Source organism: Cervus canadensis, chromosome 25 (genome assembly GCF_019320065.1).
Source record: "Cervus canadensis isolate Bull #8, Minnesota chromosome 25, ASM1932006v1, whole genome shotgun sequence".
Lineage (NCBI taxonomy): Eukaryota > Metazoa > Chordata > Mammalia > Artiodactyla > Cervidae > Cervus > Cervus canadensis.
Genome location: NC_057410.1, coordinates 26,215,201 through 26,242,629, shown reverse-complemented (window position 1 = coordinate 26,242,629; position 27,429 = coordinate 26,215,201). Strand labels below are relative to the sequence as shown.

At 39.5% G+C, this 27,429-nt stretch overlaps 2 protein-coding genes across 3 annotated transcripts in view; one reads left to right on the top strand and one right to left on the bottom strand.

Annotated features, from left to right (window-relative positions):
• LOC122427692 (tubulin alpha-1C chain) overlaps window positions 1-27,429 on the bottom strand; it is a 1,128,437-nt gene that overhangs the window by 276,951 nt on the left and 824,057 nt on the right. The gene's annotated exons all lie outside the window — the stretch shown is intronic.
• Window positions 1-27,429, top strand: part of LIMA1 (LIM domain and actin binding 1) — a 91,100-nt gene that overhangs the window by 45,017 nt on the left and 18,654 nt on the right. For both annotated transcript variants that reach the window (XM_043447336.1, XM_043447335.1), the window contains exons 4-6: window positions 9,270-9,734; window positions 23,883-23,967; window positions 24,714-24,862. In XM_043447336.1, coding sequence (XP_043303271.1) covers window positions 9,270-9,734; window positions 23,883-23,967; window positions 24,714-24,862 — 699 coding nt within the window. The remainder of the gene's footprint in view (window positions 1-9,269; window positions 9,735-23,882; window positions 23,968-24,713; window positions 24,863-27,429) is intronic.

Below are 27,429 nucleotides of genomic sequence, written 5' to 3'. Positions count from 1 at the left end.
CCTTTCTCTTTTCTTCATTCCTTTTTTCCTTTCACTCATTCATTTTAGCAAGTATTCAGAGTGCCCACTATATGCCCAGCACTGCTTTAGGCACTAATGCAGACTACATCTCTGCCACCATGGAATTTATATTCTGGTGGGAGAGACAGACAATAAAGATGTAGCAGGTATAAAACAAAATGAAGCAGGTAAGGGGGATGAGTGTAGTGGTCAGGGAGACATTTGAGCAGAGGTCTGAGTACAGGAGCTTGGGAGAAAAATAATTCAGGCAGAAGAGAAGAGCACATGAAAATGCCTCAAGGCAAGAACATCCTAAATGTATTTGAGGAATAGGAAGAGAAATGTCATGTCCAGTTGTTGTGAGGACATGGGCCTTAATTCTGATTAAATGGGGGCCTTTGAAGGGTTTGTGCAAAGGAGTAATGTGATCTGACTGAAATTTTAAAAAGAGGAGGAAGAGGTTAGAGGGACAGTAGCAGAAGCGTGAAGACCAATTACAAGACAATTGCAGTGATTTAGGCAAAAGATGATAATATATGGGACTGGAGTAGTAGCTATATGGGCTTCCCACATGGCTCAATGGGTGAAGAATCCACCTGCAGTGCAGGAGACATAAGAGATTGGGTTTAGTCCCTGAGTCAGGAAGATCCCCTGGAGGAGGGCATGGCAACTCATTCCAGTATTTTTGCCTGGAGAATCCCAAGGACAGAAGAGCCTGGCGGGCCACAGTTCATGGGTTGCAAAGAGTCAGACACAACTGAAGTGACTGAGCATAGCACAGCACACAGTACTTATATAGGTGATGAGAAGTGGTCAGGATTTATACTGAAGGTAGAGAGGAAGAATTGCAACAGTGCATTTGGCCCAAACACCAGGAAAAATGCCATTGAGATCAGGAAGGTGGCAGTAAAAACAAGTTTAGAGAAGGGAAAATATTTGTTAGAAGCTCAGTTTTAGACACGTTAAACGTAATTCTTTATTAAGACTTCCAAGTAGAGATGTCAAATAGGAGCTTGGATGTTCAAATCTGGAATTGGAAGAGATCCAGCCTGAAGATGAGATGTGTGTGTATCAAAGTGTCAGTGGTTTGTAAAGAGAAGAAATGGATGAGATCACCTGGGATTGAGTGTAGCTAGAAAAGAGGTCTGAGTACTGAGCTAGGGGCACCTTGCCATTTAAAGGTTGGAGAGAGAAGGAAGAACCAGCAAAGGAGACTAAGAAGGAGCAGCTCGTGAGATGTAGTGAAAAAAAAAAAAAAAGAATGGAGTACCGGATGTCCAGTGAAGAAGGTGTTTTCAAAAGGCAAATTATCGAGTCAGACACACAGATAGGCTAAGAATTGACAATCAGATTTGGCAACATGAAGATCATGGGTCACTTTGTGCTGTTTGGCAATGATGGGCTAAAGGCCTGATTGAACTCGGTTGTCCAATCAAGACAGTCGGATAACAAAAGTTGATACCACAAGTGGAGATGAACATTTATGGAGCATCTTTTATGTGTCAGGTCCTGAAAGCAATAAAAGGAACAAGATGTGGTCCCTGCCTTCAAGGAACTGCTTAGAGTTTGGAAAGTAGGATTTATTTTATTTATTTTTAAAATCAGATAGCATTCTTTTTTTTTTAATCTTTATTTATTTTATTTTTGGCTGCGCTGGATCTTTGTTGCAGCGTGCGGGCTTTTCTCTAATTGCAGCAAGTGGGGGCTACTCTCTAGTTGCAGTACTTAAGCTTCTCATTGCAGCGCCTTCTCTTGTTGCAAGGCATAGACTCTAGGCATATGGACTTCAGTAGTTGTGGCTTTCAGGCTTAGTTGCTCCCCGGCATGTGGAATCTTTGGACCAGGGATTGAATCTGTGTCCCCTGCATTGGCAGTTGAACTCCCAACCACTGGACCACCAGGGAAGTCCCAGAAAGTAGAATTTAGAATCTCAGTGTGGTAAGTACCATATTAAAGAAATATGCAAGGTGCTGGGGGAGAATTTAGGAAGAACTCATAACCTGGACTATGTCATGTCAAAGAAGACATCCCAAAAGAAGTGGTGTCTGACTGAGCCTGAAGGATGACTAGGAATTAGCTAAACAAGGAGGGCAAAGGAGTGGTAGAGGAAGCAGCAGGTGCCCAGTGTGGAGGCATAAGAGAACAGGCACATCTGACAGTAGAAAAAATAGTTGTCCCATTCACCAAGATGGAAAATTCAGGAAAAGAGTGAGGAGTGAAGGGAGGAGAGGGGAGACTTCAGCTTTAGACAATGATGAGTTTAAGATATCTGTAGGATTTCCAGGTAGAACTGATAGGTAAGGAGAGATATCTGGCTTGAGTTATAGGGTGTGAATCATCCATCTAAGTGGGTGAAAGACATCATCTATAGAAAAATATGTAAAGCGACTAAAGAGGATGACCTAAAAAGGCAGCATCTTGAGGGACCCCACCATATAAGGGAGGAACTAAGGAAGAGAAACCTGTTTAAGAAGAAAAACCTGAAGAATGTCTAGAAAAAAAATGGGAAGAAATCTAGGAAAAAGGGATGTCACAGAAACCATATAAGGAAGGAAATTTTTTAAAAGGGGGAGTGGTCAGTAACATCAGATGCTATAGAGAGATTGAATAAAAATAAAGAAGAAGTGTCCATTGCAATTGGCAGTTGAGGTAAAAGGGTGTGAGCAGGTGATTAAAGAAGAAACAATAAACAGAAAAAAAATTGCTTTACCTCACTAATAATCAATGAGATATAAATTTAAATAACTGTGAGATATAAATTGTAACCTAAACAGTAGGCAGATTTTTTTAATTGATAAAGTCTATTAGGCAATGCCTATTAAAATTTTGGATATGTTTAATACCCATTGATCCTGCAGTTCTGCTTGTAGGAATGATCATTGAGAAACACAAGTGAAATAAAATAAGTGTAAAATGATATTTATTGCAGGATTCTTTGTAATACTGAAATGTTTGAAATCATATATTCATCAGTGGGGAAATAGTAAATCATGGTATCTACATCCATTATAATAATATATCATATGTATAATATTATATCATATGGTTAAGATTTTATGTAACATGGAAAGGTATCAAAAGCACATTAATGATTAAAGCATTTATGTGCAGAATAGTAAGTATAGTATGATTTTGTAGAAAAAAAAGATAGAGTATAAAAATAAGGAAAAAGTTGAGAGCATGCGCAGCAAACTATTGACAATGGATTTCTTGGTTAGGAGGAGCAGAGGAGTCAAATAGAGAAAATTGAAGCATATATTCAAGGCTTATATATATATTCCTATACTGACTGTGACTCCCCCCCAAAATTAGTTTTTAAAAATACTTTTGTAATTGAGAAAAGTAATAAGTTAAAAATAAGATAAAGAAATGAAAATTGTAAAGAAGTAATTGGTGATCCTGATTTGTGCTAATTCAGAAGTGTTTTGGTAGTAGAATTAGAGGGAATGGAAAGTAGGTAGGAATAGCAACTAGAAAAGACTGTGCTTTCAAGACCCTTAACTGTGAAATGTGGGAGACAGCACTAGCTGGAAGAAAACAACATTGAAGATTGGTTACTTTTTTTTAACAAAAATGTTTTATTTTGAAATAATTTTGGATTTATAGTTAGAATTATTAGCTTAGTACAAAGAGCTCCCATAAAGCTCAGCCTACCTTTCCCTAGTGCTAGGATGTTCTATAACTATGGTACATTTATGAAAACTAAGAAATTAACTTTTGTGTAACCCTATAAGTTAAACTAGACTTTATTCAGATCTTACTAGTTTTTCCATTAATGACAGATGGTTGCTTTTAAGACCTACCAGACTTGTAAGAGGTCTAATTTCTCTCCTGGAGAACAGGGTGGAATGTATGTATAAATTTATAGCGGCAGCTGTCCAGGTGAAAGAATACTTATATTCTTGGAAAGCAAGATAGAGACACATTCAGGAGCAAGTGGGTAAATCTGTTTCTTTAGCAAATGCTGGGATCAGGTTACATGATAGCTTAGATTTCCAGATATTGAGCCCTTCTTTTCTCTTCCTCTTCCATTTGCATTTAGGACACAGAAACACAGATGATCAATACCACCACTAGTTGTATTTTCAGTTTCCTTTCAAGCCTGGGATATGCCACATCTTGAAATCTGTGCTATTTGGACAGTTGTCCCCATAATGACTGGCTGCCACTTTTCTGAGTAGCTCTTAGCCTAGAAATGTCTTCCCCTCCTTGGAAGCTGTGCATCCAAGTAGTCTGTATTTCTAGCCCACTGCTGTATCCTATCAGACATCGTCCTGCTTTTAAGATGAAGATTCCCCTGCCAAGATTTCAAACGTTAAAGCTCATTTGACCCCACCTCTTCATTTTGCGGGTGGTGTAACAGACCCAAAGAGAGGAAGGATTTATCCAAGGCCCCTTCCAAAGCGAATGTTCCTGCAGAAAGGACACTGTTGCATGTCCTGAGTGTGCCCGATCCTGTTTTAGGCAGCTGGTGATGATCCAGAGGCAGCACCCACAGAGATTCTCAGCCTTGCTGAGTAGGATGCTTTATGTCACTTTGAGAAAGGAGGCTGTGGTTGTCTTGCAACCACTGGGGCCCTTGAATACTTGTACCTTCATTGACTTCCCACTGCCTTATTCTGGGAAGATACTTGGTAAAATGTTAAAACCTCGATGCAAATGACATCAACTAAAATTTCACCTTATTTTGTACCCCTCCTCCACCACCTTACTCTGAAACAGTAGAGACTGTAGAGAGAGTAGAAAGAACAATAAGAGACTGTATCCCCAGTTCAGGATTTGAGAGATGACTGGATACTGTTTGTTGATCATGATTGTGAGGTGTGGCTGGAGGAGTGAGGAGGGCCACCATTTAATAATAGTCACCACTATTGGTCAAATACAACATACGTGCTTTTATATAGTTGCATTTATTCTCCACAATAGCCCTGTATGGTAGTTTCCAGAAATTAGGAAACTTGCCCAGGGTCATTTGGCTGGATGAAGCTGGATTATATAAGCATTATATGCTCATTATAGGAAATACAGATACCATACGTAAAAGAGGTAAGTGATGGGGATTTGCTGTATAGCATAGGGAATTATGGGACTTCCCAGGTGGCGCTAGTGGTAAAGAACCCACCTGCCAATGCAGCAGACATAAGAGACATGGGTTTGATCCCCTGGTTGGGAAAATCCCCTGGAGGAGGGCATGGCAACCCACTCCAGTTTTCTTGCCTGGAGAATCCCATGGACAGAGGAGCCTGGTGGCTACAGCCCGTAAGGTCACAAAGAGTCGGACACGACTGAACCGACTTAGCACAGCACGGCACACGGGGAATTATGTTCAATATCTTGTCATAACCTATAATGGAATATAATCTAAGAAAAAAATCCCCGAATCACTTTGCCATATACCTGAAACTAACAACATTGTAAATCAACTGTACTTCAATTGAAAAAGAAAACAAAGAGAAGAAAATATATTCTCGTGCTCATGCTCAGTTGCTCAGTCGTGTCCAAGTCTTCGCAACACGGGGGACTGTAGTGCGCCAGGGTCCTCTGTCCACTGGATTTCCCAGACAAGAATACTGGAGTGGGTTGCCTGGCCTGTAGCCCACTGTCCAACGATAACCCAGGCTGCTTCCGTCCCGTACTCTTTTCACTGTGCTGCCCTATCTGCTTTCAATTCTTGCTTTTGTCCTGAGCCTTTTTGCTTCTCTTTCTTTCCCAGAAAGCCTACAGCCACTGCTTCTGCCCCATCTTTTCTTGTCCCAAGCTCTAAAGTCCTGGACAGCTAACATGACCCGGGTGGTGCTGCCAAGAATAATGACAGGGTCTGGGGCCTTCTGTGCTATCAGACCTCACAGCCCTGCCCTTCCCCTATTTATTTCCACCCCAGCACTTTTGAACTTGTAAAAGAACTCCTTTAATAAAATAGCACATTTACTCCTCTGTTAAAATGCCCCCCTAAGGGATGTCCTCTACCCAGGTCTTTGGGACGTTGCTGATACTCCATCACACAAATCCATTTCTTTCAGGTCATCACAAGTCAAGTGGAAATGACAACTTTCAAACCTTTTACAAGTGACATCAAAATTATTTTCTGTTCCATTGAAGCTTGTTTTATGTGACATGAAGATGAGGCATAATTTTATTTTTGTTTATTTATTTTTATTATACAATGAAAGCACATCTATTATTAAAAAAAAAAAAGAAAGTATAATCCAAATGCCCATAAATCCATGATCCCCAGAGGCAACCTGTTAACACCGTGATGTCTTTTCTTCCAGACTACTCTTCTGTGTTTATATTTATAAACACATATGTGTATTATAGGACTTCCCCAGGAGCTTAGCAGTAAAGATTCCACCTGCAATACAGGAAGGGCAGGAGATGTGGGTTTGATACCTGGATTGGGAAGATTCCCTGGAGGAAAAAATGGCAACCCACTCCAGTATTCTTTGCTAAAAAAATTCCGTGGACAGAGGAGCCTGCTGGGCTACTGTCCATGGGGTTGCGAAGAGTCTGTCAGACACAACTGAGTGACTGAGTACAGTACATGTGTATTATAACATGAAATCATGCTGTCATTTTTTTTTTCTTCGTTTTTTTGGCCTTGCCACATGGCTTGTAGGATCTTAATTCCCCTCTGCTTAGTCGTGTCTGATTCTTTGTGACCTGGTGGACTGTAGCCCACCAGGCTCCTCTGTCCTTGGGGATTCTCCAAGGACAAGAATACTGGAGTGGGTTGCCATGCCCTCCTCCAGGGGATCTTCCCAACCAGGGAGCAAACCCAGGTCTTCCGTATTACAGGCAGATTCTTTACCGTCTGAGCCACCAGGGAAGCCCCAAAGTGAAAGTCTCTCTGTTGTGTCCAACTCTTTGTGACCCAGGCCAGAATTCTCCAGGCCAGAATACTGGAGTGGGTAGCTGTTCCCTTCTCCATGGGATCTTCCCAACCCAGGGATCGAGCCCAGGTCTTCTGCGTTGCAGGGGGATTCTTTACCAGCTGAGCCACCAGGGAAGCCCAAGAATACTGGAGTGGGTAGCCTATCCCTTCTCCAGTGGATCTTCCTGACCCAGGAATCAAGCCGGGGTCTTATGCATTGCAGGAAGATTTTTTACCAGCTGATCTACCAGGGAAGTTCCCCTACCAGGGATTGAACCCGGGCCCACTGCAGTGAAAGCCCCTAACCATTGTATCATCAGGGAATTCCCTGTGCTGTCTTATAATTAGCTATTTTCACTCAAAAGTGTCTTGTGAGCATCTTTTCATGTCAATAAATATACCTTAACCACATGTCTCTGAGAAAAGTAGTGTCCAGTTACCAAGGCAAAATGCCACTTTGATTCTCAGGGCTTCTGTTTGAGCAGGGCAGGGCAGGTGAAGTTGGAAACCCAGATGACTCATCCATTGTGTCTCAGGAGGGAGCCCAGAGCTGAGAGTGCTGCTGGCAATTAAGGTAGCATCAACTTCCAGACCTGTTTTTATTTTTTGAGACTTATTTGTTTATTTTATTTTTTGGCTTTTGTGGTGGGTCTTTGTTGCTGCACATGGACTTTCTCTATTTGCAGCAAGAGGGAGCAACTCTCTAGTGGTGCACACAGTTCTCATTGTGGCAGCTTCTCTTGTTGTGGAGCACAGGTTCTAGGCACTCGGTCTTTAGTAGTTGTGGTGTGTAGGCTAGTAGTTGTGGCGCATGGCCTTAGCTGCTTCAAGGCATGTGGGATCCTCCAGGACCAGGGATTGAACCCATGTCCCTTGCATTGCAAGGCAGATTCCTAACCATGGACCACCAGGGAAACCCCTGGACCTGTTTTTGTTTTGTTTCAACTTTTTATTTTGTAGTGGGGTAGAGCTGATTAACAAGGTTATGATGGTTTCAGGTAAACAGCAAAGGGACTCAGCCATGCATATGCATGGAGAATGGCAATAAGAATAGAACCCAACCTGTTTTTTAATTCTCTCTTTTCCAACAAGGAAACTTTTCATGTTGCTTTTATTTCTGACCCATATATGCTTCCCCCAATGAAGCATCTTGCCAGCTAAGATTTAAACACAAAAATCAAGCAAAGTTGTTCTTCGCTAAGTTTCTTTTTTTAAGTCTTGGTGTACTTGAAGTGGCTCTCATGGTGTATTCAGAAGAGTAATAAGGTGAGAGACTTAATTCCCAATATAGCTGCTAATCCTGTTTAATTCCCCAGAGTCTTTCAGTCCTAGGTGGTTTGTCCTTTCTTAGTTGAAAGACCCGTGAGTCTCAGACTGCAGGAATGGAGGGCAAGAAGGTATTGAAGTTTGTGCTTTGTTGGAAAGGTGCTGCTGCTTACTTTATTTGGGAGTGCTTTCAAAGTCTGGGACATTGAATTTTACTTCACCAAGCATGTCTCCTCTAATTATTACAGAACAACATGAACAATTTCCAGATTGTTTTCAATGTCTTATATGTATGAATTAATTGCAGTTTAACCCAGGTGAAAGAGAACTGTCTTAGATATGTGTCCTTCCATCAAGAGATGGAGGTAGTAGTGGTGTTTCATATGAAGCCTGACTATTTTGCAACCAAAAGGTCTGGAAAATAGTGAATTGTCTAACAGAATTTGTACATGACCAACATGTAGAGAAGAACGGGGCAGGGGGGGTGGGGTGGAAGGATTCAGTTATTAAGTAAAAGTAAAATTTTTTCATGTAAATTATGTTACACATGATGATATATCACTTATGCAAATACATGTAAAAGTCTGGTGGTTGCTTTAAATTTCCACAAATAGTTTCAATTTTTTATGCTACTATCCACAATTATTGGTATTGTGTAGTGTAAGCTATACCGCATCTTTGTCTCATTTAAAAGAAAAAAACCCAGCAGGATTCACCACGTAATTTTGTGGCATGTAATAATGAAATTTTATTAGTATATATTTACAGGATTTAAAGTAACTGGTAATTTGCTTTTTCTTTCTGTTTTCCTCATTAATCTCTGGGTAAAAAATCCCTTGTCTCCAATGTAACTATCATTAGATCTGGTCTCTCCTTTCTTCTCATTTTGTCCTTATAAGGCTATCCTGTTTTATCACTTCCTGCTTTAGCTCCTGACTTTTTCTGTCTTCCCCTCTCCCTCTCCTGGGGTGGATGCTTTCTACATGTGGCAGGGCTGTAACTGTTCACAGCTGTCCGAGACGCCAGTGGAGCAGGAGCAGCTTGGAGTTTTAACTTTCATTTTACAAAGAACAACATGTTTGAAGGTTTCAGCAGGCAAGTTGTAACTGGCATTCACTTTTTGTTCTTCTAGAACACTGAAAATCTCCCCCAGCACTTTAGAAGGGGGAACCTGACTGCGTTAAGGAAGAAGTGGGAGAACCCAGTGCTGGGAGCCGACTCTCTCCCAGACTCAGTGCGAAACAGCAGCGCAGAGGTCAGGCACAGAGACGACCCTCCTCCCGCTGAAGTGGTGGGCAGCTCTGTCTCTGGGGTCCAGGCTGACCAAGAGGAGCAGGTCCAACCCAGACCTAAGACCAGATCGCCTCCTGAAGCTCCTACTAAGTACCCGCACCCCTGCATCAAGGACAGAGAGCATCTTAAAGACCCCTCAACAGAAAATAAAAAGATGGAAAATTGTCTGGGAGAATCCAGACATGAAGTGGCAAAACCCGAAATGAGTGAAAACGCAGAAACTGCAAACAAAATAGAGAAATACAATGTTCCGCTGAACAGGCTGAAGATGATGTTTGAGAAAGGTGAACCAACTCAAACCAAGGTAAGGATTGGGTGGGTTTAAAACTTGAAAAAAAGGCCAATTCAAGTAACTAAACAAAGCTTTTTTTCTAGTCTAGACTATTTGAGTGGTGGCGAGTACGTGATCAGTATGTCTTTTGATTCAAGTTAGACGAGTAGTTAATAAGAAGTCTCAGATGAATTATTTACAGAAATTCTAAGATTTGTGGGTCTGAGACCCAGGTTCACATGAAATTAAGTGCACACTGGGATTCAGGTCGATAACCTAGAAAGGAAGAGAGTTTGATGCCGTCTGGGTTATGTGTTTTCCTACGCTTGCCCTTTTAATTTGTCTTCCTGTGCCTTTTGTCATTTGTAGCTTTGGGGGGTGGAATTACTGCTGAATCTTTCTCTCTGCCTGGACACAGCTGCAGGCTGAGTGTTACGGCCAGAGTTTAACATTAAGACTGAGGCTTAGTTGTCTTCTTGCTAGCTGAATCCTTTCTCTTCTTAACTTCCTCATCTGTGCCTTCCAACAAATGTTTTCTATCAGCTAAAATCCTATCCAAGGAAAAATCAATGAAAATAGCCAGACTAGCTGTAGCCTTCAGGAGTTTTGACTTGCAAATGCACAGGGTTGCATTTTCCTACAACTGCTAATGAAATTTGATCCTTAGTGTGGAGTGCAGACGAGGTCCCCAGAGGGAATTACTTAACTAGAAAATGAGTTACATATGCTGGTGACTTACAACACAATCCAGGGGCCGCAGAGCTGGTCAGTTTTTCCAGTTTTCTCATACTTTCCTGCATATCTGGCTTTGTACATGGGGTTCGTTTGTTACAACAGTCATAATGAAATAAACAGATCTGATGGGGAGCAAAGCCGTCATTTACTCTCGATCACATCTAGATGGGAAAGTGGACTTTTTTTTTTTCCAGCTAAATATTTGGTCCAAATGTCTACATTTGTGAAGTAATGGTAGGAAGTGTTTCTTCTGAGGCAAAAATTAGATAACTCATAACTCATCCTAGAATTCCTCAGTTATGTTTGATGTGATTTAGCCATCCCTTCTTGTATCTTGCAGTGCCTGTCACTTTTCTACTTAGGAAAGTTCTTTAGTGTTCGGCGATCATCAGTTGAGGATGTAGAAAGAATTTTTAAAGGTTTGCAAAACTAGAACCCTTTTCTCTTCATGAATTTTAACTCTGTTTTAACACAAACCAGTTGGCAAGAGATGTAACCACAAATCAGTTTTATGACTTTTCTTAAACTCTCTTCCCTCTTAATTTTGAGTCCTCTAGGCCTGCCAACTCCCCTTTTCCCCTTTATGGTCTTAATTTTTTAAAAAAGATTTTTTTTTATTTAAATGGGAAGAAGAATTTTAAATGGAAGGAAAAAATGTCAGAAATCCTAAATAGAGAGGAAGGGGCTTTGTTGTGTGTCAAAGCACCATTGTAAGTCCTCCCCTCTCAGACCCCGTTAGGGGCAGGACGGCTGATGTCATGGCAGCATGCACAATGTAGATTCAGTGCAGAAGGCTAGTACATGTCAAAACTGGCCTACGGTTGGAAATGACTGGGACTGCAGCAAACAAAATGCTGATTATGTGTAAAGATCTGGTAAGAGACTTTTTTCTCATAAATGTCTGGTGAAAGATGGGTTAGAACAAGCCTATCTTTTTGTGGCTGGTCAGAGTGGAGAAAAAAAAATTCTCATGTAAAGGAAGATCCTACTAGATCAGGCTGGCATTCAGCCTGATTGCTATTGGGTCTAGGAAGATGGAGGGGCTCTAAGACTGACCAGGCCTTTTGAGGGGGAGTTTTTTAAACTTCCTGATTAAATAGTCATTTGTCCTTTAATGGACTGCTTAGGGAGTGTAAAACACAACTGCCATTGTTTTTGTTTTCTATTTTTTGGGATCTTAGCTCTCCGACTGGGATCAAACCTGTGGTCCCTGTAGTGGAAGTGTAATGTCTTAACCATTGGACCACCAGGGATGTCCCTGCCCTTGGTTTTATAGCTGCTTCTAAGTAAGCATCATTACCCATGTTAGCAACAGCCTAGATTACTTTAAAAATATTTGTCTAATATTTCAATAAAACTGGTAAAAAAAAAAAAAAGAAAAGTTTTGTCTACTTTAGATTATGGAATGATTAATCAGTTTGAAACTACGTTATGGTTATTGCTAACATAATTTCAGCTTTAGTATGGATAAGGTTTTAATCAGGAAGTCACATAATTGGATCTTTGGAAGAAAGCTCTGAGAAATATGGTAGAGACACTAAGCAATCTTTTCTGGAGCAAGAGTGAAGTAAGAATGATTACCTCAGAGCTAAAAAATTGTCTCTGAGACAAGTGACTATATTAGGTACAAATCATGTGAATCTTTGTCTCCATAATTGAATTTAGAGAACTGGACTGAATCTCAGCTAACTAGTTGAGCAGGGTCAGGGAGCACATAGATAATGGAAATGCATGATCCAAATCTCTTTACCTCCTAAATCTTTTTTTATCAGAATTATTTACAGGAGGCCAAGTTAATTGCCTGAGTTCCACATTTCTTAGTCCCTCTTGCTCCCTTTTATCTGAGATGGTTCCTGTCCACTTTTCTGCCTGATCTCTCCTCTGCAGTCCTTCTTTATTTCTCTGTCCCTTGTGTAGTCTCTCCAGGACTCCAAAAGATGGATTCCAAAACTAGATTCTCATCTTGAATTCTTAACCCAAGCTTCAGCTCCAATTTTGTGGTGGCCTGCCAGATTGCACACCTCTTTGTGAATAAAACTAAAGCACTCAATTTCAAGAAAACTAAAAAAGAATCCATTATCTTTCCAACCAAAACCTGCTCTAACCCCTATTGTCCTCTCTTAGTACATCACCATTCACCACATTTCCTGTTCTGTCAAGTTTGGGATCAGTTCTTTTTGCCTGCCTCTTCTCAGTCAGTCATTTACTAAGCCATCTAAATAAGTCTACACATCTCTCAATATGGGCCATTCTCTCCAAGAGGTCCCACACCTAGTTCTATGGTTTAGCCTTATCATATCTTGCCTTGTGGTATTGCTGCAACCTTGCCTATTGGCCTCTCATTTTTTTCTTTCCTTTCATCCTCCACACTGTTGCTATTTATTTTTCTAAGCATAGTTGTAAATTATGCTATTCCCTTGATCAAAAACTTTTGATGTCTCCAAATAAATCCATATTTAATATTTGGGTCTTCCACAGTCTGATCTAAACCCACCTTTCCAATCTCCTAGCTAACCTCAGATGGTAGAGAATCTGCCTACAATGCAGGAGACCCAGGTTCGATCCCTGGATCAGGAAGGTCTGCTGGAGAAGGGAATGGCAATCCACTTCAGTATTCTTGCCTGGAGAATTCCAAGGACAGAGGAGCCTGGCAGGCTACAGTCCAAGGGGTCACAAAGAGTCGGACATGACTGAGCAACTAACACACACACATACAGCTAATCTAATACTCAAACCCCGGATTACTCCTCATTTTAAACTAGTCATGTCTTTCCCCTAATTTCTACCTTTTGAAATCTTACTCATCAAGGTCTATTAATACTATGAGACCTTACCTCAGTTTTTTCCCATATGAAATTACCTTCACCCTCCTGACCATCTTGTAGAATTTCTTTTTACTTCTCTTTGGCCATTTTTATTATGCTTCTTTAATAATCTGTTTGAATTTGTATACTTCCCAGTCTATGGGGTCTCACAGAGTCGGACACGAGTGATGTGACTTAGCAGCAGCAGCAGTCTATATAATTCTTTCAAAGTAATGTTGCCTTTATCTCCCAGTGGTCAACCCAATGCTTGACTCTTAGTGTTTATTTAATAAAAAGAAAAGAAGCTTAGATCTCAACTTATAAATAATGACAACTGATCACTTTTCCTCTACTTTTAGTGGATAGGTTAAGTCAGGTGGTTTAGTTGAACCTGATAGTTCTAATTCCTACTGCAAATGAGCAGTGGATGGATTAGTGTAACCTATCAGTATGAGGAAAGAGAAGCCCTCCCTAATGGCATACACTAAGTGTGGCTTAGCATCTTTAACTGCATGTATATATTGATCTGGGTTTTAGGTAGCCTTTTATGAAAAAGCTGATCAAGCAGTTATTCAGTTATCATCATGTTGACATTTGAATCCATAATCTTCAAAGGTCACGATGCAGTTATTCAAATGACCAAACAATGTAAGGGGCATGTGACAGGCTCCTTAAGTCTCACTTGTTTCTATTTGCTTCCTAACTTATTTGTTTCACACAAATCCTTGGATAGGAGAATAAAGACCAAATAACTGGAAGGTATATTTCTACCTTCATAACCTAATTATAATGTTATCTTTTGCTTGGGTCAAGATTAAAACAATTAGTTGTGATGCAAGAAAATAAGGTTTGAATATGGACATTTCTTGATTCTTCTACAGAAGTTCTGACTACTGCTTCTTCTTTGCAGTGTTTCCCTCTTCTAGGAGAGGAGTTAGGTAAAGAAAAGAAGAGGAAAAAAGAGAATGCCTCCTCACCAAAAATCTCTATTTTCTAGAACACATAAACACACTCACGCATTCACTCTTTGGGGGCTAACCCAGGATAGGAGGTAGTAATGAGAAAATAATGGTGGGGAAATCCCTGGTGGTCCAGTGGTTAAGATTTCATGCTTCCACTGCAGGGGGCCAGGGTTCAATCCCTAGTTGGAGAGCCCACATGCTGCACAGCATCCCCCCCCCCAAAAAAAAGAGAAAGTGATGATAAGTAAAATTAAAATCATTAGGGCAAAAATTGTTCTCTTATCCTTTTTCCCCTGTTATTCATGGTATACTTTAATGCTTTCAGTTAATTACTTATATTGTTTTATAGTACAAAGACAAAACAGCTACAATAGAAATATCGCAATAAATGGAAGTTTCCCATGTCCCATAAACCTTGTCACTACTCTGCTGTTTTTCTCCTTAGACTCCTAAGCTCTTCAACTTCCCTTATAATTTCTGCCCTTCTAATCACCAGGATTATTCTGTGTGTGGCTGGCATCAAAATGCCAGCAAAAGTTGCACTTGTTAATGTAAGAGTAAAACCATCTTTCTTCAAACAGTCCAACATTTTTGTGGTTTCTCTTCTTCTAAGTTCCTGGAAGTGACACTTGTGTTTTGTTTAGTTTTACGTAACACTAGTACATAGCAGTGTTTATGTGTTAATGTAGTGGAGTGACCTCTTTAGAAAAGAAAACGTCCAAACTCAAGTCTGATCTATGTTCATCAGCTATTTATCCAGAGTCAACTGATCTGTAAACTACATCAGAGAAACAATTTATATTTGCTTTCTCAAAGAATGGATAGTTGTCCATAGGGAATCCCTGTATTCTTGTAAAAAGTATCCATAATGTTTTATTTTCTCCTCTCTGGGCTAATAATTGCGTGTGTTCTCTTATCTACTTAATGTTATCTTAATAAAGTTTTTCTTCTGCTTTGTTTAGTGGCTTAAGTAAATTGTTTGGAATTATATTCCCAGAGGAATACAATTCTGAGGATGTTGGTAATTGATATTAATTGAGTATTGTTAAGTCATAATTTTAAGATGGGTTTAGGGAGGAAAGGGATTTGAATAGCTAATTCAGTATCACTGTGGGGTCTAATGTAGTCACCCTAGAGTAGGGGAATATATCTTTTGCTTATCAGCAGTACATTGCTAGTGTTTTGAATATAGATAACTGGTTTTGTTAAATAAATACAAGAATTATCTTTGTTTTCCTATAATACTGTCTGTTTCACATATCCTATTAAAACTGATTTTTTTTTTGCTGATTTGTTATATTCACCTACAGATTATAGCTGTGTAGTTTTGAGATGTGATTTTGCTCTGTGTTATTTTTCTTCCCTCTATATTGTTTCTTTGATATAACATTTTTTTTAAAAAATTGAAGCAATACAAGTACAACATAAGCTACAGGTGTACAATATAGTGATTCAAAAGTTTTAAAAGTTATACTCCATTTATGCATGCTAAGTCGCTTCAGTCATGTTCGACTCTTTGTGACCCAACGGACTGTAGCCTGCCAGGCTCCTCTGTCCATGGGGTTCTCCAGGCAAGAATACTGGAGTGGGTTGCCATGCCCTTCTCCATCTTCCCGACCCAGGGATCAAACCTGTGTCTCTTACATCTCCTACACTGGCAAGTAGGCTCTTTATCACCACCGCCACCTGGGAAGCCAATACTCCATTTTTAGTTATTATAAAATATTGGCTATATTCCCTGTGTGGTACAATATATCCTTGTATATTATTTTATATCTAATAGTTTGTACCTCTTATTCCCCTAGCCCTATATTACTCCTTCCCCCTTTCCTCTTGCCACTAGTAACTACTAGTTTGCTCTCTATATCTGTGTCTGCTTCTTTTTTTTGTTATATTCACTAGTTTGTTGTATTTTTTAGACTCTACATATAAGTAATATCATGCAATATTTATCTTTCTCCATCCAATGTATTTCACTTAGCATAATACCTTTCAAGTCCAGCCATGTTTCTGCAAATGGCAAAATTTTATTCTTTTTGTGGCTGAGTAGTATTCCATTGTGTATATATAACATATCTTTTTTATCCCTTCATCCATTCAATTTAAGTTCTTAGTGTTATTTTGATTGACCTGTCTATCAGGCTTTTCCAAGTGGCACTAATGGTAAAGAATCTGCCTGCCAATTCAGGAGACATAAGAGATGCAGGTTTGATCACTGGGTCTGGAAGATCTTTGGAGGTGGGTCTGCCAACCCACTCCAGTATCCTTGCCTCGAGAATCCCAGGGACAGAGGAACCTGGCAGGCTACAGTCCATAGGGTTACACAGAGTCAGACAGGACTGAAGCAGCTTAGCATGCATAGCACTATATTTCCTCCTTTCTTTTTTTTTTTTTTTAAGAAGTATGTTTCTTGTAAAGACCTCCTACTAAGCATAGATTAAATTTTATTTATCCTTTATTAGTACCTCTTACTCCTTGGAGGAAAGTTATGACCAACCTAGACAGCATATTAAAAAGCAGAGACATTACTTTGCCAACAAAGGTCTGTCTAGTCAAGACTATGGTTTTTCCATTAGTCATGTATGGATGTGAGAGTTGGACTATAAAGAAAGCTGAGCGCCGAAGAATTGATGCTTTTGAACTGTGGTGTTGGAGAAGACTCTTGAGAGTCCCTTGAACTGCAAGGAGATCCAGCCAGTCCCTCCTAAAGGAGATCAGTCCTAGGTGTTCATTGGAAGGACTGATGTTGAAGCTGAAACTGCAATACTTTGGGCACCTAATGTGAAGAGCTGACTCATTGGAAAAGACCCTGATGCTGGGAAAGATTGAGGGCAGGAGGAGAAGGGGACGACAGAGGATGAGATGGTTGGATGGCATCACTGATTCAATAGACATGGGTTTGGGTGGACTCCGGGAATTGGTGATGGACAGGGAGGCCCGGCGTGCTGCGGTTCATGGGGTTGCAAAGAGTCGGACATGACTGAGCAACTGAACTGAACTGAGTACCTCTGAGTAAATCTTTGGTCTTTTGTGGTAAGATAGTAACAGATTCAGGTGTAGAGATGCCAGTCAGGGAATCCTGATCTGTTTGTTATCCTAAGTGGCTGTCCTTAATGTGTCCGTTAGAGACCAGTCATTTCTTTTCTGCTTACTTTGATGCCAGTTAACTACTTACTGGTTTCTATTCAATTCCATTAAAATAAAATTGTTGAAAAGTAGTATCAGAGGACTGGAATGTTCTCTAAGCAATATTGGCTACATTAGAGTTTGGAGGGGCCAGAAAGACACCATTTGCCCCCCAAAATCACCTTTTCTTTGTACTGTTGGACTCACTTTTAGATAAAGTAACACAGGTATGTATCCAGATGAATTTATTAATCATTTCCTCTAGCCTTCTAATTCATTGATGAGTTACAGTGAGTGAGAAATCCCTATCAAGATTGTTGACATAAATCCCAGAACTATTGATATAAGTGATCGTAAAAGGTTATTTAATTCAGCTCGTTGTTCTCAGGCAGTTAGGGTGTTAAAATTCCTGTTTTACAGATGGAAACAGCTTACATGGGAGAAAGTAACTGATTTTTTTTTTTAATGACCCAATATCATGTAGCTACTTAATGTCAGAACAAGAACTGAAATAGTGTAGTACCACTTCTGCCGTAAACACTGTCTTCATGGATGTTATAGTAGCTATTTATTGGATAAAAATATCTGGCCTTACATAGTTTTGAAATCCAAGGAAACCAGGAAAAAATTAAAACATTAATGGCTGTCTTCTCAAAGACTTCAACTCATATCTGTCTCCTTTTTACATTTAAAACATTTAATTTATTTATGTATTCTTTTTGGCTGCCCTGGGTCTCCTTTGCTGAGCAGGGACTTTCCTCTAGTTGTGGTGAGCAGGGTCTACTCTTTGTGCTGTGTGGGCTTCTCATTGCAGCGGCTCCTCTTGTTGCAGAGCATGGCTCTAGGCACACCAGCTCAGTAGTTGTGGCACATGGGCTTTCTTGCTCCACTGCGTATGGAATCTTCCTGGACCAGGAATGGAACTTGTGTCCCCTGCATTGGCAGGTGAATTCTTAACCACTGGACCACCAGGGAAGTCCCTTTTTTTACATTTTATAGTCTTTTTACTGAATAAAAACCATCAGGGCAATGAAGAGAAGTACATTGGAATGTAAAAGATTTGTACTAAAACTCTTGACTTACTTAGAAGCTTGTGGGTTTGGTAGATTTGTTTTTCTTATATAAATCAGTCATCTGAACAATCATACTCAGGGTAAACCAGGAAAAGTCAAATATCTTGGAAAAAGAGTAACCTTTACCAATTTTGCACACAGTTGTACACAGTGATGTCTTTATCATTGCATAACTAGATTTTACATAGTTTTAGGTACCGTGTACTCTGTTATGTGTTCTTTATCTTTGGTTTGGTCTTTTTTATATACACCTTACTTTGTACCTTCCTAGTTCATGTGGTTGGAAAAGACCCTGATGCTGGGAGGGATTGGGGGCAGGAGGAGAAGGGGGCGACAGAGGATGAGATGGCTGGATGGCATCACCAACTTGATGGGCATGAGTTTGAGTGAACTCTGGGAGTTGGTGATGGACAGGGAGGCCTGGCATGCATGGGGTTGCAAAGAGTTGGACGCAACTGAGCAACTGAACTGAACTGAATTCATGTAGGTATCCTTTTACAGTAATAGGTTATTTCATCATACATTTTCATCATTCCCCAGTAATTAGATTCTTCTCCAGCCTAATTAAAAAGCTCTAAACATCTTGGCAGAAATATTTTATTTTTAGCTGGTAGGGGAGCTATATTACTGAATGGTGTTATCATGGTCAAAAGACATAATTCATTGAACATTCTTCTTGCATATTTTTAGCTTCTTATCAAAGATTATATTATTTAACAGCGCTCACACAATCTAAGGACATATTCAATTCCTCACCAGTTTCTCATCAGCATTTGGTTTTATCATTCTTATCTATTTATGTTAATTTAATAAATATGAAGTATTATCTCTCCTTCCTTTTTTTTAATTATAAGAGAAACACATAATTTTTGTAGAACACTTAGAAATACAAAATATGGGAGTTCCCTGGTGGTCTAGTGGTTAGGATTTGAGGCTTCCACTGCCATGGCCCACGTTCACTCTAGTTGGAAACTAGAACCCACAAGCTACGTGGCATGGCCAAAAAAAAAAAAAAACAACAACTATATATATATATATATATAGAGAGAGAGAGAGAGAGAGAGAGAGTAATCCCTCTGGAGACAAGTGTTCCTTCTATGTGTAGCTTTTACTTAAATGAGCAATTTTTTTTCTACTAGAGCTCTTGAAGAAGGAAATGTTTATCTCTCAGTATTTTGAGAAATTAAGGCCAGGTTTTATCTACACCCTATCATCTCCATGCATAGTTCCCATTTTTCCCTAAAAGGCATCCATCTTCCACCGTTGACTTTGGAAGGATGAGAGAGTCTGAAGGAAGGTCAGAGTTGAAAGGTTGAAGGAAGTAGCTCTCAATAAAGTGTTGAGAATCAACTTTTAAAGAGAATTTTTTCTGAAAATAGGGGTACCCAGGACAGGAAATCCTGCTTTTTATTTGACATTTGGGACTTAACTTACTTTATTTCTAAAGAAAACTCCAGAGAAAACAAATTCTACAGACTACTGGCTAAAAGCCCCAGACTCTTATTTTCTTATTGGTAAATGTGGATGCATTTGGTTTATAGATTCAAAGAAAATATTTAAGGGGTGGTCACACTAATGAGAGTTACGGCAGTCACCTGACAGGAAGGACTTGTAGGGTGGGGTGAGGCCAAGACTGAGGAAATTCCAGAAAGTCTTAAAGTGTTTTACCTTTTCTCACTTCTCTTAGCGGAGTATGATAATTAAGGCTCCCTCAGGCATGTGAATAAAAGAGAGTGAAATGTGATAAAAATGTGTTACAGAAGAGTATTTCACTATCAGAATTCCTGTGTGTATGTTCCTCTACTTTCCTTGAGAAATATTGGAGGAAACTCCTCCTCCTTCTTGAACCTCAGACTACCACTTGTAAAATGAAGATCATAAATTAATAGTAAATGCATTTGAGATCTTGGGGTTTGGGTTTTTAAGTGTAGTTGATTTGCAATATTGTGTTCATTTCAGATATAGAGATCTTGTCATTCTTGATATTTGAGTGGGTTGGAGGTGGAAAGATATTGAAAGAAATGCTTAGTGCTTCACCCAGGAGCTCATTAAAAGCCATCTCATTGGACTTCCCTGGTGGTCCAGGGGTTAAGACTCCATGCTTCCAATGCAGGGGGTGCAGGTTCGATCCCTGGTCAGAGAACTAAGATCCCACATGCTGCATGGCCAAAAAAAATTTTTTTTAATTTAATTTAATTTTATTTTTTTATTTATTTTTTTTAATTTTATTTTTATTTTTTTTTTAATACCACCAACACAAGAATTTTTTTTAATTTTAAAAAGCCATCTTATCTCCAAGCTGTATTCCTCCTCAGAACCGGTGTCAGTATAACTTTGATTTTCAGAGACATTTTTCTATTTTTCTCTAAGAGCAAATGACTTTGCATATTCACTTTTTTAGTAGTTGAAAGAAAACAATTCAGAGTATTGATATCCTCATGAACCAGGTGGCTTTTGAGAGTGAGGGAGGAGAAAGGCTCTTAGATAATTTAACCCAAAGATTTAAATAAAAAGGTAGCAAAGATGGGAGATTTTATGCTTCTAAAACCAAAGAACCTAACCCAGCTGGTTCTAAATGGTCTTGCTCTCAATAACACTAGTATCAGAACTTCCCACATTGCTACAAGCACAGACAGAAGACTGAGCTCCTAGCAGGCTGCAACATGTAACACATACTCTTGGAATTAGGCTTGAACTTTACCTCTGACAGAATGCAAATATTTGAAATATCGCTCCAGTGTTAAGAACGCAAAACCTGTTCCTTTTTGTTTTTGTTTTTGTTTTTAAGTATATTTCCAAGCTCTCTCCCTTTTTGAGCCTTGAAAATTTTGGTTTTTATAATGATCATCTTACAGTGCAGCAGCATTTGGAATAAATCTTTGAAATTTCCTTTACTCTAACTCTCTGCAAATGAAAAATGTTTTAAGAACAAAAAGATGTGGATGAAGGGTATTCTGCCAAACTTATCTTTTCCCTTTGGCTGATGACCTTCATTTCCAAATGGTGGGCTGCTCCCACCATTTGCATCATAGGAGTCATGTGAATGTGACTGATGGTGCTGCTGACCTGAGTACGATGTGGCAAGGTTAGAGTTGCTGTTGCCTTTTTAAAAAAAATAGATTCAACAAATAATGTACATGGCAAAGCTGACTGGAGATGAAGTACATTAAATGTATATTGAATTTGCAAGAAACAATATTCTTTTTCTAAAATAATGAATTAATTTTATTTTTGGCTGCACTGGTCTCGCTACCCATGGCTTTCTTTAGTTCCAGCAAGCGGGGGCTACTCTTCCTTGCCACGTGCTGGCTTCTCTGGTTGCAGAGCACAGGTTCTAGGCGTGTGAGCTCAGTTGTTGTGGTTCATGAGGCTTAGTTGTTTCATGGCATGTGGGATCTTTCCAGACCAGGAATCGAACCCATGTCCCCTGAATTGGTAGGCAGATTCTTAACCACTAGACCACTGTGGAAGTCCCAAGAAGAGAGAGTATTATTGGTAGGACATAAGCAAACCAAATCCTTGGCTCTGATTTCTGACATGGCGTACTTCCTATCTCCAAGGGGGAGCTGCTGCTGCTAAGTTGCTTCAGTCGTGTCTGACTGTGCGACCCCATAGACGGCAGCCCACCAGGCTCCCCCGTCCCTGGGATTCTCCAGGCAAGAACACTGGAGTGGGTTGCCATTTCCTTCTCCAATGCATGAAAGTAAAAAGTGAAAGCGAAGTCGCTCAGTCGTGTCCAACTCTTAGCGACCCCATGGACTGCAGCCTACCAGGCTCCTCCATCCATGGGATTTTGCAGGCAAGAGTACTGGAGTGGGGTGCCATTGCCTTCTCCACCAAGGAAGAGCAGGGGGACTTAAAAAAGGGGTAGTTCACTATCTTAAACTTTATTGTTGTTTGATTAGTCCACTGAACTTAAAGGTTTAATAATTATTTACTAATGTTGAATTCAAAAGGATGCTAAATGTTTTACTCTTGTCTCCTGTCATATTGGATTTCAGGTATCTTTCCCACATCAAGTTATCTGGAAATAAATTGAGGTTTCAATGATAGGAATCTGCTTGAAGGCTCTCATTGCCAGCTGAATAAACATAACATACTCTCTGTATATTATGTCTAGGAACATCCTTTGACACTCAGGCTTTCTCTTGAGTTACTTTTCCAGTCTTAAAAGTATAATTTGGAATTTTCGTTATAGACCTACCCTAAATATGATAGATATAAATGTAATAATTTATGGGAATCATAAGAAAACTTTATTTTTAAACAGATCTGTACCTTTCACTTTTCTATTTAAAAAATAAAAGCTTATCTGTGCCCTCAGTAAGCTTCCAGTCCAGTATAGGAATGTGCAACAATTTGATAAGCATTGTAATGGGAGTGTGACTACGTCCTTGGGAACAGAGGGAGGGCTGCTTAGATTTATGGAGGAGAGGTATCAGATCAGAGGGAATTTGCTCAGCTCAGGGGTCACCAACCTCTGGGTCGTGGACCTATCAGATCAGTGGCAACAGTAGATTAGAAATAAAGTACACAATAAATGTAATGCACTTGAATCATCCTGAAACCATCCCCCCCATCCCCTGATCCATGGAAAAATTGTCTTCCATGAAATCAGTCCCTGGTGCCAAAAAGGTTGGGGGCCACTGGCTTAGCTTACACCCAGTCTTGAAGGAACAGGCATTGCTGGACAATGGAAGGATAAGCATAATCCAGGTGGAGGGAACTCATTTACATCAGGGACCTCCCAGCAGTTTGCTTTTCCTGGAGAGTAAAGGGTGAGGAAGAGAATACCCAGGGGGTAAGAAGGGACCAGATCTAGAACTGATCTTCTCTGACATACTAAGCACTTTAGATTTAATTCATGGAGTGATTAGAAATCCTTAAAGAATTTTGAATAAGAGAATAACATAGATTTATGTTTGGGGATGATTATTTTGTTTTACTTGGGATAATGGCAGCATCATAGAGACTTCATTGGAAGGCAGAGGAACCAGTTAAGAAAGGTCAGGCAGCAGTCCAGGAAAAAGATGATGAAGACATGAACCAGACAGCAAGAACAGGGATAAACTGGGATGGAGAAAGCCAACCACAGATACTGCCATCAGGACTTGACAGTTTGGAGAGACATGTCATTTTCATCTGAGACATGAGGATTCCATTCCAGTGACTGTTAAATTCCGAGGCTTTCTGGTTAAGGTGGTTAGGCAGAAATCTTTTGCAGAATGCATTACCTATATAGAGTTACTTATTTTCCCCTGGGCACCTGTGAATATGTAGTGCTTGATATTTATAACACTAAAACACATTCTGTGGTATTTAAAAACTAATATAAAATCCAGTCTCTTCTGTATTTTACTTTTAAAGGAGATTTGCAGTCCTCTGTTTTTAGCATTGCATCAAGATTTCCCATCCTCAAAAAAAAAAAAAAATTCCCATCCTTGCTACAAAACTTATTGCTGGTTTTTGTTTTTCAAACAGATTCCTCGGGGCCAAAGCCGAAGTGCAGGTGGAAGGAAGATGTCTGAAAATAGCTATTCTCTGGATGACTTGGAAATAGGCCCAGGTAAGCAGAGAGTACCACGTGTGGAAAGTTTTCTAGGAAGTACTCATTAGTAGCAATACCCTTGGACCTCAAAGCTGATGCTTTTAAAGGAAGAGTGGTACAAATTAAAAGGAAGGCTGTTATATACAAGTCATTCCCAAATCTGATTGTTCTCTCCAAATAGCTTCTCTGTGTTTTTAATTCATCTTTGTCAGTGGTAACCTGTGTTAACCAGAGGGTCATTTTGCAGGATTGTAAGGAAAGCACCATTACCAACAATTTTTGCTCCATGGTTGTCTAGGACTTGAGGGCTTCCATGGATGGACATTATCCCCTGTCAAGATTGCTGATTATCCTGTATTGCTGATGCTAACATAACACCTTGAGAGAGGAATTATTATGTTTTGAAGGGGGCATATACAAGCACTTCACACACACAAAAAATAAAATCAATTAATATAGGAAAACCATCAGCCTCCTAGGAATCAAAGAAATACAAATTAAAATGGCATTGTGACCTAATTTTTTCACATGTTAATTAAAGCCAAAATTTAAAAATATGTAACACTCAATGATGGTAAGCAGTCTCCTCTTAATGTTGGCAAAGTGAGTGAGTGTTGCCTTGTAAATAACAGTTATAATCCTGATTTCCTTCTTTGTATTCTTAATAGAATAGGTTGACTCTACAATAGCCTAAAATTTAGAATCTTGAAATCATTCAAATTGCATTTATCTTCTAATAAAACATATTGTTTGCATGCTTGCAGGTCAGCTGTCATCTTCAGCACTCAACTCAGAGAAAAGAGAGAGTAGGCGAAATCTAGAATTCCCACGCCTGTCAGAAACCTCCATAAAAGATCGAATGGCCAAGTACCAGGCAGCTGTGTCCAAGCAAAGCAGTTCTTCGAGCTATACAGTATGTGTTCGGCATCATTCATTCATTCACTCATCTAGCAAATGGTCACTGAGCATGGGAACTAGAAATGTCTCCCAGACCCTGACCTGTGAGCCCTGTCTCCTTCCTGGGGTCCAGCCATTCTCTCTTCACATAAATCCTACCCTAGTTTCATTTGTAATCCTTACCATGTTCTAAGTCTGACTTTGTTTTCCTAGGCCTTATTCCCACCCACCTTTTCTTTGGTGATGTTACCATCTAGTAATGCCATTGAGAATTTTCCCGTCTCTTCTACTTAATCTTGTTGTTAAAGAAGTAGTATTTGAGGAATTCCCTAGCAGTTCAGTGGTTAGACTTAGTGCTTTCACTGCCAAAGACCCAGGTTCAGTCCCTGGCCCAGGAACTAAGATCCCACAAGCTGCATGGTGGCCAAAAAAAAAAAAGTAGTATTTTATTAGTTTTAATATAAACACTTATTTTTGTCTTTGAGAGAAGAAAGGGAGAATACTGGAGAGAAATATTGAATATATTCAACATTAATGTGGGATGGGACATTTTCCTGCAATTTTAATTCATATATAATTCACCTGACATAAAAATCACCATTTTAAAATATGCAATTCAGTTACTTTTAATATATTCACAAGGTTGTGCAATCATCACCACTGTCTAACTCTAAAACTTCTCCATCACCACCAAGAGAAACCCATCCCTGTTCAGTGACTCCCAATTCTACACTTTCCTTATCCCCTAGCAGCCCCTAATCCACTGTCTGTTTTTATGGATTTTCTTGTTCTGGACAATTCACGTAAATGAAATCATACAACATTATGATCTACTTAATATTTAATTCTTAGGATGTAATACTTTTCTGAAGGAATAGAATAGTGGATAAGAAAAAGAGGGAGAAATGATAGGAGGGTGAGGTACTCTGTAAACACAAAAATGTGGTGTTCTAACACAATGGAGGATCTTTCCATATTACACTTTCCTAGGTTTAACTGGCAGGAGGACACAACAGAACTGCTTATTTGAAGTTACCTTTTAAATGCCATTTATTCATAAGTACACACGCATATGTACACATACATTTGTATCTTTCAAACATTTGTTCCTTCTAAGATTTCAAATGACAAATTATTAATCTCTTGATTTTTATTTTCTAATAAAATTGGAAGAATAGTATTAGCTTGTATTTGTTCCCAAGCGGACTGAACCAGTGTCTGTTAGAAATCACAGTGTGTATTCTCGGAATTGACCCTTCTTTCCCCCACAGGATGAAGTAGGCCTTTGCCAATAGTATTTATTGGTAGACCAAGTCTCTGGGCGGTGAATAATCTCATCTTGATTTTTCACTATAGTTTTCAGAAGAGATAATGTGTGTAAATAAGTAGTGAAGTAGAACATCACAGGCTTCTTATTCATTGGGAGTGTGAAAAAATAAGCAAATTTAGACTTCTCTTAAAAGGCAGGTCAGGAAATACAGCAAACATGATCTGTGGAGCTTAATTCCCTCTTGTTGCAAGATTTTGCTGCTTCTCAGTGCCTTCCTGCTATAAACATTCCGACCAGGTGATTCTCTAAGTGGAAAAACCTGTTTGGTAACTGTTTTTTTAACTCCTAATGAGAGTTTCTACATTGCGGTTCTCCTGCTCTGTAAATTTTAGAGTTGAAAAGCCTTAAGGAATTCTTGTAAAAAGCACATTTTATCTCATCCGAAAAGAATTTCTCAGGCCGCTACAGGGAGGAGCATGGTTGTAGCAAGGCACACACTCTTGATGCTGGGGGGCTGGGCTTTGAGGCGAGATCAGGAATAAGTTTCCGGTTGTTGTACGGTTGGTTCTGCAATTTTGGCTGCCACAGCTGTGGGTCTTAATCTGGAATTCCACACCTGAAACTGTCAGTCCCACTGACACTCCGTTCACTGGCCCTGTGGCCATAAATGGCTTGTTTTCTCCCTATACCTGAAGAATCACAAAGAACAAGAAAGGTATTAGATTACTAGGAGGCTAAAGGTAGGAAATGTTCATATTCATCTACTTCTGTATTGACTTTGGATCTAGTAATAAAGTTTGCTTTAATATTTTGCCCCAAGTGTCCTTTGCAAGGAAAACAAATATGATTATGCTCACTCCTTCTGATTCATGTCTGCTTTTTTATGTTGAAGCTCTATTATAAGAACTAGAATAAGGTATGTCTTTAGTATACTGTATGAATTTTATGCAAAAAAAAAAAGCCCACCAAAATATGTTTTTGAAAGTCTCACAACAAAAGGCTATTTTTCGGTATCATTAAGTATAATTTCAATTCTTATATATGTGCATCATCCCTGTCTTTCTTTCCAGGCCGGGCATTTATATATATGGTCAGTATCTTTTCTTAATTATTGGCACTTGGCACCTCCTTTCCCCTGCTCCAGAATGGTCTTTTCTGATAAAACTCACCAGCTTTGCATTCCCACAAGCTGTGCTGCTAGAAGAGTGAATCACGAGAATATTGTATGCTGGGGCGGCAGGGTGGAAGCGGGGAGGGTTGGTGTGTGTGTCTGTGTTGATGTGTCTATGTTCTAATGAGCATCAAGTTTTGGA